Below are 15,197 nucleotides of genomic sequence, written 5' to 3'. Positions count from 1 at the left end.
AACAGAAACTCGGGAGCTTGGCTTGAGGGTGATGGTGGAATTGTCAACAGGAATTACAAATCCCTGCATGTTTTCTACCTTCCAGGCTCTTCAACACCATCCAGGGCAGGAACTCCCACATGAAGATCCACCGCCGCCAGCGGAAATAACCACCCGCGGGCTGAGCTCCTCCACTGCGATAACACCAGAGCGCAGCAGCCCTGTTCCCTCCCGTTGCTATTTCCCTTGTTGTTTTTGTTGTTGATGTTGAAGTTGTTGTTGTTTGTTACTATTAGTATCATTAGATTGTAGTAGGAGTAGTATTACGTTGTTCTTATTGTTAGCAGTAGTAGTCTGTTGTTAGTAGTAGTAGTAGTATTCGACTGTAGGTAGTAGTAGTAGTGTTTTACTTTAGATATTATCGTTGTTATTAGGAGTCGTATTCCATTGTCCTTCTGTTATTGTTATTGTTGTTATTGTTGTTGTTGTTGTTGTTGTTAGTATTCCATTCTATGTTATTTATAATTACTATTATTCATATTATTGTATTCTGTTGCACTTTATTAAACTACTGTTATTAGCACTTTTATCACTATTTTTGGCAGCAGCATTCAGCTGCACTTGAGTTATTAAACTGTTCTCTTCCAACCTGTTGTGTTTCTCTTCCCATTCTCCTCCCACCCCGCCCGCGGGGCGCAGGGGCTGAGCGAGCGGCTCCGTGCTCCTCAGTTCCTGGCTGGGCTCAGCCCCGACCCGGCTCCGGCGCAGGTTCCCTCCCGCCTCCCGAGGGGCTCCACGAGGTCGCTCCGCGCCAGAGGCTCAGGATCCCAAATGCCTCTTCCCGGGGCAGCCAGAGGGAAATCCCATCGGCTGCGGGCGCTGCCCATCCGTTCAGGATCTGTCCCGCTGCGGGTCTGATCCTGCCCGGCGCAGGCAGGGGAGGGCAGGGCCAAGCGCCGGCACCAGGCGCATCCCATAGGATTGACCAGGGCGAGGAATTCCCGGGCGAGGGGCCGTGGCTGGGGCTTTGTTGACAGCCCCGGGTTGGCGGGATTGGACTGGCCGAGACGTTCCCTTTGGAGCTGGCGGGACCTCGCTGGGGTTGAGTTTGTGGTCACTGATGCTGCTGAGGGTGCTGCAGCCATTCAGAGGGCTCCATCCATTAGCAATTAGGCAGGCCTTTTCTGGCATCTAGATTAATCCCACTTTTAATTATTTTGAAACTGTGTGAGATTTCTCAGGCATTAAAGATTATGTACGCTCTTGCTGATTCCACAGCAATTATTCTAATGTAATGATGTCTATTAATACACTTCCCAGCTTGCCATGCCCAGAGGGGAAATTCCCAGTTTCTCCCTGTGGAGCACACATCTCCTGCATCGTGTAACCCCCCTATCCACCTGCTTATATAGCACAAAATAATACTTCCCATGTGCTTCACCTAATAACATTACAGAGCTGTTGCTGTTCCAAGCACCAGGCATCGACTGCAAAGAGGGAGAGAGGCCCCTTGAGGCTCCTGCTGTGAGGACGGCAGTGGAGACCCCGCTTCAAAAGCCAGGAGCATCCTTCCTTCCTTCCCTGGGAAACTGCTCCAGGGCTCACACTTGGCTGCAGCCACCCAAAAAAAAGCAGCTTGTATTTGTAGGGCTTTTTGAAAGGAAAAGCTCACAACATTTCCATCCCGGGTCAGGCTAAACCATTTGACCTGAAAGCAAAGGTTTAATTCAGTTCGTGGATCATTTAAACTCACTGAAGATTGCCTTTACAATTTAAAGATAGTATTTAAAAGAAGAACGTAATTTCAAAGAGGAACAGTAACAGAAGTGTGAGCTGAGCACCCCAAACCAGAGAGCTGTTCCTTAATCATTTGGCCTAAATATCCCTTGAACTCATCCCTTTTCATTACAGCTCTCATCATTCCCAAACTTCAGGTACCAGAAAATGCACTCTTCAGTGGCAAAATGAGAGCTGTGCCCCTGGCCACCAAACGAGCAGAAACGGGGCTCGAGTGAATGTTGTGCCAGCAATGGTTTGCAGCCCTTGATCCGTGAATGCCCATCAGAAAAACCTCTGTACTTTATATAGGTTATGTAGAGCTTTGTATCAACAGCTGCTTGCAAGTGGAAACCTTATTGCAGTCATACAAAGAAGATACGAGTTCCACAAGCTGGGAATACCAAGGGATGGCAGCCATTCTCAACATGAACGCAGCCCTCGCTACAAGTATTGTAATTGCTTTGCATATATATTGTTTCAGTGTTTCATTGCTCCCCAAACGAGCAGCGATATAACCTCACCTGCCTGGCCCAATGCAGCCTGGCAGAGCTCAACCACATGACAGCGTTTCTAGGTACAGCCCATGCATAATTTGGCCGATGGATCCTCTGGAAGCTTAGACCCAAATTCAATTTCAGCTCTAAACACATCACCCAGTCTCTAGAGGCAGCAGAGCAGCAATATCACCATGATAGCATCGAGTTGACTCCGAACTCCAGCAGTGGTTTAAATGAAATTACACTCTTCCCTGATGAGGCTGGTGGAACAGTGAGATTGCTTTAGGAAATCCAGAACTGAATTCCATAGAGAAGAGTTCAGCTGTTGCGCTATTTGCTCAGGAAGGGTTTGTGCAGGCGGTTCCTCCTCACCATGGCTGGCACAGAGCCTGGATCCCACCATTCCTGGGATCACAACTTGGTTTGTCATTGCTCCGTCCGCTTTGTCAATGAACTTTGCAACCTCTTTATATAACATGGTATTAGGATGCTGTAATACGTGTTTACTTCCAATTATGTTATTTTTGAGTAAAAAAACAACTAATGGCCTTTTTGATGTAATCTTTATAATTCACACACTATCCAAAGTGATCAGAGCCTGGATAAGATGTGACAGGTACCAATGCAATTGCTGTTTCAGCAACCACTGAGGAAAGGAGAAGGCGAGCTGATACATCTCTCTTAAAATTCAGCCAGGAATCCCAGATAATTGAGGCTCAGGGGGGACCTTATCGCTCTCTACAACTGCCTGACAGGAGGATGGAGCCAGGAGGGGGCTGGTCTCTGCTCCCAAGGAACAAGGGATGGGACAAGAGGAAACGGCCTCAAGCTGCCCCAGGGCAGGTTTAGATGGAGCTGAGGAACAATTCCTTCCCCAGAGGGTGCTCAGGCATTGGAACAGGCTGCCCAGGGCAGTGCTGGAGTCACCATCCCTGCAAGTGTTCACACACTGTGTAGCCGAGGCCTCAGTGCCACGGGTTAGTGGTGGCCTTGGCAGTGCTGGGGAACGGTTGGACTTGATGAGCTTAAAGGTCTTTTTCAACCTTTCAAAATCAACCTGGTTGATTTTATGATTCTATGATTCTGTGTTGTCAGATAGGGAAATAATCACATGAAAATCATGAGTCTGTAGTTAAATTTTATTTATCAGTTCTATTGTTAAATTACACAATCAAAGTCAGTGGATCGGCCTGTAAATCTACACAATAAGACAGCGTCTACAGTGGAAATCAGTAGAATCTGATATGGTTCTGACAAAATGGTATCCTTATATTCATACATCCCCTATATACAATAAACAGTATACACAAAGAAAATGCAACTAGTCTCTGTAAACCATGCACACCACAGCGTAAAACCAAAATGCACCTTCTGCAACAGGCCCTCTGGCTCGCCCTTGGTTCATCCTGTTTACAGCAGTGCCTTTCCGTTTGAACAGCCATTTATTTCCCCCTGTGAAAACCCCAGTACAACCCAGACATCATATTGGCAACTGCGGTTCTCGCCTAAGAAAAAAACTAAATAGAAATTGCTGTACATGAAGTTATTTCTCTTTTCCAAGCTGCTAACGCAGGGTATTGGTTTGCTCTTCGCTTGCCCCCGGCAGCATCGCTGCCTCCCAGGTCACAACACAACATCAGATCTGAAACCACTTCCAGATAACTGAGGCATGGAGCCGTAAAGGTGTTTTTAAAGCCTTCTGCCTCATTTTATGTCCCCCCCATCCCTCTCAGTGTATAGGATATTACAGGCAAAAGGCAATAGTGCAAGTGAGCCTTGTAAGCATCGTGTGCGTCGGGACAAGGAGCGCCCTGCTGGGGTGTCTCCATCCCCGTGTGCCCGCACCGAGATCGCAGTTAGTGCCAAGCTGAGGAGCGCTGCAGGCTACTACAGAATGTCTGAACTTGCTGAATGTCGAGCCCAAGCCTCGCAGAGGTTTTCTTCTTTGTTTTTTTTGCATAGAGATTTATAGGAGCCCCTCACACCTCTGGCCCTGTCTTCTCTCCCGCTCGGTCTCGGTGAGGCTGAAGGGCTGCGGGTCCAGCTCTGCACCCTGTGCCCCAAGCAAAGCCCGCTCAGGGGGGGAAGCTGCTGCATCCCCGTGCAACCTTCTCACCCTGTCTAATTATGGCTATGGTAAAACTGGTTTCCATCATTTTTAGTCATCACTCGCCTGTCATCACTAAGAAGGGCTTAAGAGCGTAGGGAAAAAAAGAAAAAGCCCTGTTCTTACCCGGTGTAGCAAAGATTTACTGGAAGTAAATCCTAATTCAAGTGTAAATCTACTTCCCTCATTGAGCAATTCTCTTCAGAATATTGCTGGGATTAGAGAGTTTTATGACTTTTTAGAGACACTACACAAATAGCCGCAACATAATTTCATCTAGTTTATACCACCAATTATTAAGGAATGAGAAATTCAGCGTTATGTATTCTAATGGGTAAGAAAGACTTAAAATGAGACACTGTCACAGGGTTCTAATTTGGAAAAGGCTTTATGAAACGAACATGAAAATATGCTGTAACTTTTCCAGAATGGTTAAAATCAAAGTGCCCTGAAAGCTTCTGGAAACAGTGTCTTTAACATTGGCATTGAGTTCAGAAAAGTATGTATGTCTTTGTTATTATTAATATGAGATAGACCAAGCTTAAAACTCTAAACAGCAGTAGGTAGAAAAAGTTTAAAATTTTCAATATTTATATAACTAGAGAAATTACTTCTATTCCTTTTAAAAGCCAATATTATACAGAAAACTAGTCAATATTTTCTCTAGACCATTATTGTCCCCTTCACTGTCCATTCATTAACTTGGTAAATATGAGAAGCAGTCAATGCCCTTGAAAGCACATTATTCAAACAAAATGAAGATAAAATCAAAGGGAATACAGCTTTTGCTTTTGCTCATATACTGTATTGTGAGAGTATGCTAAATGCTCGCTATTAGGAAATGAGTTTGCTTTCCAGAGAGATTTCAGCCGAGCATCACACACATTTTCCAGCATCCCATTTTGTACTCAGAACTCATGTCAGGATTTGCTTTCTTTTCCCCCTTTTCTTTTAAATAAACGTCCAAGCAACCATTTCCGATGAGCCTACTTGGCTCCTGCCACCAAAACCTAAAAAGGACAATTCAATTACACACTAAGATTAAGTGTTCCACGTACAGTACAACAAAGGCAACTGCAAAGGCAACGTTTTTAACCTTCTTTTTTGCTTCAAACCCTCGAGAAGCGTCACTGTGTCGTGTCCCATGTGCGGGTTGGGGTGGGTTCTGCTTCGTTTCCAGTGCCTGGCGAGTGCTCCCCAACTACCGCCGCCACCGCTCCACATTCCCAATGTAGTCAGTGCTGGAGCTGTTCTCGCCCTGCTCCCTCAGGAGCGCTTGCTTGGCCCGCAGGATCTTGCGCTGCTCCTGGCGTTTCCGCCGCGCTTCCTGGTGCTCCTTCTGCCGCATGTACTGGTACCGCTGCAAAAACAGGTCTTTTGCATAGTCGTACAATTCCATGTCTAAAAAATTGAGAGCCTCGATGCGCCGCTGAGTCTGCTCGTCTATCTCCACGCTGGAGGCCCTTGTGCTATTGTACTGCGTGAACGGCGAGATGAAGTTCATGTTGAAAGTCTTCTCAAAGAGATACTGAGTCTTGCGCTGAAACTCCGTCAGGCCAAAGAAGGCCATGCGCTTCAGGTTCTCCTTGGCACTGTCCAGCAGAACCTTGTTTCTCTGCTCCTCGGGCATCACCGACAGGTTGTAGCATCCCACCAGGCTGAGGTCGGAGAGCATGCGGACCTGGCGGTTGTTGGCGAGGTTGTAAGGGCAATCCATGAACTCCTGCAGGGAGCAGCCCGACCAGTCGTCCCCTGTGTAGCAGCTGGGCAGCTCCTCGGTGGTGGGGGACCGGCCGTCGCAGACGTGCAGGGATGCCTTCCACGTGGCTCCTCGCTGGACGTGGCGCCATTCGCTCAGGTACCGGGAGACCGGGTCACGCAGGATGGTGATGTAGTAGAAATTCCTGCCACGGGGAGAGGAAAGCAGAGCGTTTAGTCCCATGTGTCTCCAGCACACGGTGCATTAACATTCAAAATCAATAGAAACCCGGAGATGCACTTCAGAGGCTTGCGGGAGCCCTGCCGCAGCGTGCTCACCTCTGCAGGGTGAAGGATGGCAGAACAAACTGCCTGGGGGGAGTGGGAAGGGGTTTATCTACCTGCACACATGTGTGCCTGTTTAAGGGGTTTGCCTCTACAGAGGCAGAATGGAACCCAAGGGAGAGGAACCAGCTCTGTGCTGGGCTGTCCATGCTCCTGCTGGGTGCCCCAAGTGATGCTCTCCCCAGACCTTGCGAAAATAACCCACATCTATTCCAGGATGTAAGCCACAGCACGAGCAGGGCACGGCCAGCTCTGCCTTTTTACTCTCCTTGTACAACGAGCTGCACTGAGGAGTTTATGTAGCCTGCAAAAAGCTTCTCATGCTCCAGCGAGCAGCCGTGGGTCTCAGCAGCACGAACCCCAGAGCAGCACTACCCCCAAGAGGAAGACAGATATTTTCTAGAAGACATTTCCTTTCACAGGCCCGATAAACGGGATGTGCCCCGAAGCCCCAGCCCACTTGCACTGAAATGAGGGTCTTGGAAAAGCCCTGGAAAATCCCATTTTACCCTCCTGCTTTCACCTGACACACGGACTGCATCAATGAGAGGAGAGATTAGTGACGAACAGGATATTAAAGGATGTGTTATGGCATTTTGTTAGAGAAAACATTTCCAAGGGAGGTGCTGGCTTTGGTTTGGAGCAACAGAAAAATGGCCCATGCTGCTGCAGGGAAGCCCATCAGGCATTGCAGCTGGAAAAGCTGCAAGCTCAACCCTACAGCATTAAGAGATCCCTCTGAGTGGCACGTTAATATCCACCGTCAAACACTGTATTGTTCACCGCTGGGTGGGACTATAGCCATACCCACTGAGCATCGTTTTTGTACCTCCTTTAATATGACCATGACCTCAGCGATGATGCTGGAGGTACATTGGCAGGATATCAGCCATCTGCTTAAGTAAATAGAATCAAAGTAGCTCAATAAGCAAATTGTCCTGCCAGGGAAGGCCAATCCTCTGGGATGAGGACCCCAGGAGCCCCAAGCCCCCAGGATGGTATTGCCATGTCCTTGATACTGAGTAAGGAGGAGAAGGGACATTTATTTGCTTTCCCAAGTGGCATCGTAACCAGCCACCCTGCAGCCAGTCTTTTGTTCCCTCTCGTTTCCTTTGGCAGAAAAGCCACTAGATGTCAATGTTTTACAGAAAATTGTCTCTGGGTGGACTAAAACGAGAATCACAAGCACCAAAAGCATCCAGCAGCACAGGAGAAAGGCAGGCTGCAGAGCTGCCATTCCTCTTCCCATTTAGAGCATCCAAGCTCATAAATAATTAAACAAGTAGAAAGTACAATAAACTTGCAAGACCAAATAAAGCCAAGGAGCTCAGTACAGTGTCAGCAGCCGGATGCAATGGCTCCTCGTGCTTGGAGAGCTTGGGTACCGCAGTCAGCACTATCCCTGGCCCCACGCTCACCACCCGGCTCCAAGGGCTTTGGCCACAGATTCACACAGGAAACGGGAGCCAAAGCCCCGCCACGACCCACTGGAAGGTCCTTCTTCCCAAAAGTGCCACCAAATGATTTCACATCGAGAGCTGGAGTTGAGAGGGAGCAAGGACAAAGCTCACTTTCACGTCATATGTACAATTGGCAGCTGCCAACTTCACACTGTCCCTTGCAGAGATGGGAAGAGTTTTGCTTTACCTCATCTCAGCAGCGATGGAGAACCCAACCTGGCAAAGGGAAAGGACTTTCCACAAGCACCATCACCCCTACCAGTTGTTGTCCCTGGTCATGCTTGTGCAGCAGGCTCTTTTGATGCAGCAATGACACAGCCTTGTTGGGGCCCTCAACATGGGGAAACAGAGCATCTCCAAGGCAAACCCAAGCCCCTTCCTGAACTCCTGCCAGAAGTCCTCACCCTTGGATCTAGTTTATTGGGATACTGCACTAAAATTATGACCCAGCCCTCAAGCTAGAACAAGGTAGTGCCATATAGCTCCAACCTCTATACTAACTACAGCAACTAACAGGTATCAACAATGATGATACCTGTTGGTCATCTCTGATGACCAAGAAGGCAAAAGCAAAGCTCTGATTACCCCAGAGCACCTGGTACGACCTGGCCCATCAGCAGTTTGGCAAGGTTGGGAGGGCGAAGTGGGATGCAGGCATGGGAATGCTGCCGGCTGAGGGAGAAGGCCAACCAGACCATACACTCTAAGGTCATCACAGAAATCAATGGGGAGTTAATGTAAGAAGGGAAACAAATCCTGAGCCAAGATCAATACAGTGAGCATTTTATTACAGCTCAAACTCTTCAGCCACTCTGCCTTTGTGCACTTTGGTCACAGGCAGTGACAAAGCGCCTCCCTTGGCTGCTGCTGTAAAAACTAAAGGATGAATAAAAACTTGTGTGCTGGCAGAAGGAACTGTGCAGTAATGGATCACCATCACCCCAGGTGGCCGGCAGCCTCAGCCAGGCAGATATCTCCATCAGAGCCTGTCAGGGGAGAAAGCTGCGGTCGAGAGAGAGGAGCCTGAGTAAAGATGCTCACTGGACCCTGCAGTGAGCGTGGAGGTGTCTCACTCCCCCCAGCACCCCACGCTCAGGAAGCCAGGCCATCAGCAGAGATGCTTATGGGATGCCCCAGACGAGATGGAGCCCAGATCCAGCCTGGCCCGAGCACGGCTCCCTGCAAACAGGCTCGTGGCTGTGATTTATACCATGCCATTTCCCCCCACGTGAATCCTGCTTTCAAGACGTGACTTACAAAGAGATGCTTTGTCACTGCTGGGCCAGTCTCAGCTATTTTGTCCACTTCTCCCCTTCTTACGTTGCCCTGTTAAAATCTACCAAAGGCGGCGCCGTCCCTTTTGGGAACATCAGCTTTTGGGTTTGCCCCAGGCAACTCTCATCTAAGTTAGAAACCAGGGTGGCTCTAGAAAAGCAGCCACACTGCTCCATGGTTACCTGAACTAAGCTTCAAAAAGTCACCAAAGCTTTAATGCATCGTCCAGTCAGAGCTGTGCCAGAGATGGATTCGGCCACCAGTGCTTAGAGCATCCTCCTGCTGCCACTGGGAGGAAGACTCAAAGCTTTGCAATTATTTTTAGCTCTGTACCTAACAGCTTGTTCTTTCTGCTGTCTTAACAAGGGGGTGTTGAGCTCTTGCCCATTCCTTGAAGCTTGTGCTTCAGAGCCTGAAACAACATCTTTGCAGGTAGCACTCAAACTTGACTGTGAATCATCCCTCCAACTTAAAGAGCTGCACTCACCAGAAACACGGGTTCTCCAATAAAGTCGAGCTCAATGCCTGTGAAGCAGAGAACAAAAGGAGCTCAGGGGCAACTCGGAAAGTAGGTTGACCCTGGAGCCGTGTGAGCTGGTGTGAAAATCACTTGCTTTGGTATCTCCCTGTGTGCAGCTATTCCCTGAGGAACGTGTGAACCAAACAGTCCCACAGCGCTGAGCCTGCTCCCCACGCTGCATCCTCCCATGCTGCTGCATTGCCCGCTCCATTTATCACCTTGCTGCAAGTTTGAAGCCAGAGCGTTGCTGGGAGCTGTGAATTATCTGTGAACGATCCATTACCACAGGGGAGCTCAGGAAAGGTCAGAAGCTCCCCTCAGATAAACACCAAACTAATGGCTCACGTCATGTGCTAGGGTGTGAAAGCTGGGCTCTCTTCATGCTTTGAGCTTCTACTCATGGGTGGGAGAAGGGAAATGGCAGGGACAGGCAGGGTGATGTTCTACAAACTAGGGATGAGAGAGGAGACACGTCCTTGGCCTCCTCACAGCTGTGGCAATGGCAGCCCTCAGGCTGCATCTGCCTGGCCCACCAGCACCATCCCAGCACCACCAGGAAAGCCACGTTTCACCCAGCTCCCTCTGACTGACCCAGCACAGGCACCATCTCTGGGATGGTGCTGCTGCCATGCGAGCGCCCCATGGCTGGTCCCAGGGCATTTAATAACCTCCGTGGTCATGAAGATGCTCTATCCTCTTCCTCCTGCACAAGCGCTGCTACCCCATGGCAGCATCCAGAGACCTCACATGGGAGCAACGCACGCTGGGCTCGGGGGGACAGCACAAAGCCCCTGCCTGACATTTCTTCTATGAGATGACTTTTGCTAAGATAAGATGGTTTTTGTTGAAAGGGACCAAGAAACGTGTGCTGCCAGTGGCCGGACCTGCTTTCAGCTTCCCAGTTCCTCAGCACAGAGAGGTCCCCTCTCTCCCTCCTGCACACCCCCTGGAGAATACATGAAGCAAACTGAAACCTCAAAGTCCTTTGTGAATTTCTCTGAGGAGTTTATTGACCCTGAGCCATCTGCTTGCTTTGAAGAGTAATTCTGTGGCCACACAGTGCAACCGTGCCAGCCCCCTCCCTACCCCTGCCCAGCACAGGGGATGAATCAGAAGCTTTTCTTCTATCTAATGATTTTTTTCTAAAAGCATCCTTGTAGCAAGCTTCTAAAAAAGCAACATTAAAGAAAATAAAATATATATAAACCGAAGCCAAAGTGAGGCAGTGTGAAACCCTAGGGCATGACAGCATGGGGTAAAGGCAGAGACTTCAGAGCCCAGAGAAGCTGACAGGAAGGGATGTGCAGCTACCCACGTGGGTGCTCAGGAAGCCCATTGAGTGCTGAAAGGAGGTGAAGAAGGGGTGACTTTGCTTAGGCACCAAGATGGGTCAGAACCTCTCAAAGTAAGAACACATCTCATCCCAACCCAACTGCCCTGCCTGTGCAAAGCGAGACTGCAAAGCAGCAACAACCCTGGCGATGCAGAGAGAAAGGGTTATGGCCAAGCCTGCAGATGGAACGCATGGGGAAGGCTTGTAGGTCCCTTTGCTCCTCTGCTGTGCCACAAGAGGCAAATGGACCACCAGCAGCTGAGCATCGTCCCTGAACACTTCATAGAATCCCAGACTGGTTTGGGTTGAAGGGACCTTAAAGCTGATCCAGTTCCAACCCCTGCCACAGGCAGGGACACCTTCCACTAGAGCAGGTTGCTCCAAGCCCCTGTGTCCAACCTGGCCTTGAACACTGCCAGGGATGGGGCAGCCACAGCTTCTCTGGGCAATCCTACAGGCCTGAGAGCCATGGGCTGCATGTTGGTGGCAAAGGGCTCAGCAGGAAACTCTTGTCTGGTGGCTTTAACTCTCGTGTGTGCTCCCAGAGCACCTTAACCCCAATGGAGGGGCTCTAAGCATTGGCTGTGGGGTTCAAACAGGTACCAATGCCTTGAACACCACAACCAGGGCTGGCTTCAGCTCAGCACATCGGAGCCCCTTCGGTTCCAAGCTCCCACTGCTGCCGAGGCCCAGCAGTATTGATCCCTGCCAGAGGACAGAGGCTGGAGGTCAGACCCTGCCATGCCTTCAGCCTGGAAACCTGAGCCTGGCTTGATGGAGCTATGAGGTAAGGAGCTGGAGAGGGGAGCTGGCAGCTGAGCATCCACTCACCATCACATCCATTAGCGTATGGATCAGGACGTGAGGGACTGAGGCGCCTTTTCCCATTTCTACTGAGAAATGAGCTCTAGCAAGAACGGCTTTTGAGGCTACAGGGGGTGAGAAATCTATAGCACAGGGAGCACCGCAGCCACCGGAACATCCCAACCTCCATCCCCAAACCAACCCAGGAAAACAGAGCTTTAGGAAAACACAGGGCTGAGGAGCAGAGTGGTGACTTCCAGGGAACATACTGGGGCAGTCCCACTCACACAGCAAAGTTAAGGCTACCCATTCGGCTGGCTTGTATCTAGGTGAAGCACATCCAGATGGCAAGCCTGGCTAGGACCGTCTGGTGTCACAGACAGGCTTGTGCAGTGAGTGGGAGGCAATTTTACATAAGTGTCTCCATCTCTTTGGGTGGAGATAAGGGAGTATTTCCTATTAAGGGGGACTTTTTCTCCCCAGTCCATGGACTCTGTGGTACATTAACAGGGCAATTTCATTACATTAACTCTGTGAAACCAAGTTATGCTCCCGGTGAAGATGGACATTTTGAAAGGAAAGTTCTCTCTGAAGGGGCAGGGGCAAAGGAACAGACCAGATATGTACCACATCCAGCAGAAGAGAAAAGAAAAGGAACCAATCCCCTGCAGCAGAGATTCTGCATGTGATGCAAAGGATTAAGGATGGAGCTTCTGAAAAACAATCACAGGGTTGGTACTTCAGCACCAGAAACAATGCACAGTCACCAGAACCAGTGAGCAGCACAAGGACGTCCTTGTGTTCCAAGGACATGCACTTCCCACCCTGCCCATAAACCACTCATGCTACTGAATAAAACCCCACAGGGTTCATTTAGAATCACAGAATGGTTTGGTTAGAAAGGACCTTAAGATCATCTAGTTTTAACCCCCTGCCACAAGCAGGGGACTCATAACGGAGTAGTCACAGAGTCATCCTTTTAAAAGCTGAGCAATCTGTGTGGGGTTTTGGGACTTCTCTCACACAGCTCATCGACCAGAGCAAGCTGCCTCTACACAGCAGTCCCGTGCTCAGGGCCCAGATCTCATCATCCCTTTCTCCTGCACCGCTCCAGCGATGAACTGAACCTCTGATGCAGGCAGGCTCCCGCGCTCCTCCTGCGTCCCACTCCGCTCATAGAATGTCTCTGCTCCGTGTCATTTGACAGTAAAGTCATGGACAATCATGAAAGGTCAGGAAGACGGAGGGCACAAATCACATTTCTTCCTCTGCTCTTAGAAACCCCCTTTGCACAGCTCTGAAGCTGCCCATGGGTTTTAACCTCAGGCAGAAGGTCTCCCTGCCGATCCATCATGCCCACTGCATCCCTATGAGAAGTCAAACTCTATCACACCATGCTGAGTGCTGAGAGGCTTCGCTCCCAGTAGCTGAGGTTACTTCCTATCAAGAGTGGCCCATTGAGAATATGATTTGCTAATACCATAAATTGTTCCTCCAAGAGAAATACCCCTGCTGCCTTATTTGTTGGAGGCAGGCGTCTGTTTGGAGATGGCTCAGAGAGTGGCAAAGTGCTCATTTAAATCCTGTGACTCATCCTGATTCTTAATGAACTTTGTCACCTAGAGACACAATTAAAAGGACAGGGGTGAGCATCTTGTGACAGCCTCTCCAGCCTCAACCCTGCACGCTTGGAAACCCCCCTGAAATGGGAATACTTCTTCCCTGCTGAGAGCTGCTCCTGCAGCACAGCTCACAGAGATGAGGCCAAAATATTTGGCAAGCTCAGTGATGCAGTGCTGGGAATCGAATGTTTGCATCTCCTCCAGATCGGTCCCAGATGCTTCGCAGCAGTGGTGTGTATGGCAACAGCAGTAGCTGAGAAGCATCACCCGTGGGCTTCCCCCTGCCACGGGCAGGGACACCTTCCACTAGAGCAGGTTGCTCCAAGCCCCTGTGTCCAACCTGGCCTTGAACACTGCCAGGGATGGGGCAGCCACAGCTTCTCTGGGCACCCTGTGCCAGCGCCTCAGCACCCTCACAGGGAAGAGCTTCTGCCTAATGTCTCATCTAAGTCATGACTTAGCTGCATACAAGGGGCTGGGAGGAAAGGAGATAAGTATTTCAGAACTGTGAATTAAAGCCTTTGGCAAACGTAAATTTACATTTCCTCTAAGTAATCATTATGTTTTCACTTCTATCAGCACCCAATGAATCACAGAGATGTTTTGTCTAGAAACACTAATGGGGGTAGGAAGGCAGCAGCCTACCCATAGTAACGGCAGCAGGAGAAAAGTGCCAGAGGAACCTATAAAAAGGAGCTGGATTGTTCAGGAACGGCAATTTCCCCAGCCCATCATTGCCCATGAAACAATCAAATAGGAGAGATGTGCAAAAAAGCAGCATTTCTCAGGCACAAAGGATGGCAAGGCTTTAAAATTCTGCAGCTCAAGGTACACGTTCATGTATGTGCAGGCAGGGCACATACACACAAAGATAATGAAAATAAGACTTTACACAAGTACCAACCCTGCAGCCTCACACAGGCAGATGCTCCCAGCCACCCTCACACCCAAACTAATTGTCCACAGCAGTGCCTGCGGACGGGAAAGCTGCCCTGCAGCTTTGCCAGAGTGGTATTAATTTCATAATTGCCTGTATTATTAAGATCTCTGCAGGATGCTCTTGCTCACAACCAATTCAGCAGAACAGTGGCCTTTTTACTTACAGGGTTTTTTTAGTGGTGCATAAAAAGAGAAGCAAGTTTCCATTTTTAGACTCAGCAAACAGAAGTGACTCAGCCACCGAAGCCAGTCCCGAATCCGCCGCCCCCAGCCAGGAGCCTGGGATGGGAAAGGGTGGCAACACTGGGCAAAGGGGCCCAGACCCATCCCACTCACTCAACCTGCTGGGAATAGGACTGAACTGCCCTTCGGAAACATCTATCTCCCATCATAACCTACCCAGAGCAGCAAAGCTTCCCACCTCATGAGGATAACTATACCACAGAGGTATCTGGATGGAGGGCAGGGAGTGGTGCTGAGGCCCCTGAGCTGCACATGGGAGGTAAAAGCCAAGGATAGGAGAGAAAAGGTGGCAGAGAAGCGTGAGTGTAAGAGCATGTTGTGTTTCCATCCTGCTAGATGATGAGCTGATGCTGGATTTGTGATGCTGGCCTCAGCAGCATACAAGGTCTTGGCTTTGAAAAGGGCTTTTCCTGCTAAAGGGCAATTATCCCTTAGCATGACTGCTGCCAGGTCTCAGGGGAGACCTTATTATCAGTCTGCCAATACCTAAAGGGGGCCTAGAAGAAATCTGGAGAGGTACTTTTTACAAGGACATGTATTGACAGGACAAGGGGGAATGGCTTCAAGCTCAAAGAGGGGGGATTGAGATGAGCTCT

The 15,197-nt window shown here is 49.5% G+C and overlaps 1 protein-coding gene across 1 annotated transcript in view; it reads right to left on the bottom strand.

Moving 5' to 3' along the window:
- Nucleotides 1–3,380: 3,380 nt before the first annotated feature.
- HS6ST2 (heparan sulfate 6-O-sulfotransferase 2) overlaps nt 3,381–15,197 on the bottom strand; it is a 126,615-nt gene continuing 114,798 nt past the window's right edge. The window contains exon 2 of the mRNA XM_030496737.1: nt 3,381–6,266. Coding sequence (XP_030352597.1) covers nt 5,564–6,266 — 703 coding nt within the window. The 3' untranslated portion in view covers nt 3,381–5,563. The remainder of the gene's footprint in view (nt 6,267–15,197) is intronic.

The sequence above is a fragment of the Strigops habroptila genome, chromosome 9, assembly GCF_004027225.2.
Source record: "Strigops habroptila isolate Jane chromosome 9, bStrHab1.2.pri, whole genome shotgun sequence".
NCBI lineage: Eukaryota > Metazoa > Chordata > Aves > Psittaciformes > Psittacidae > Strigops > Strigops habroptila.
Note: the sequence above shows the minus strand (reverse complement) of the source record. Positions and strands in the feature narration are given on the sequence as shown.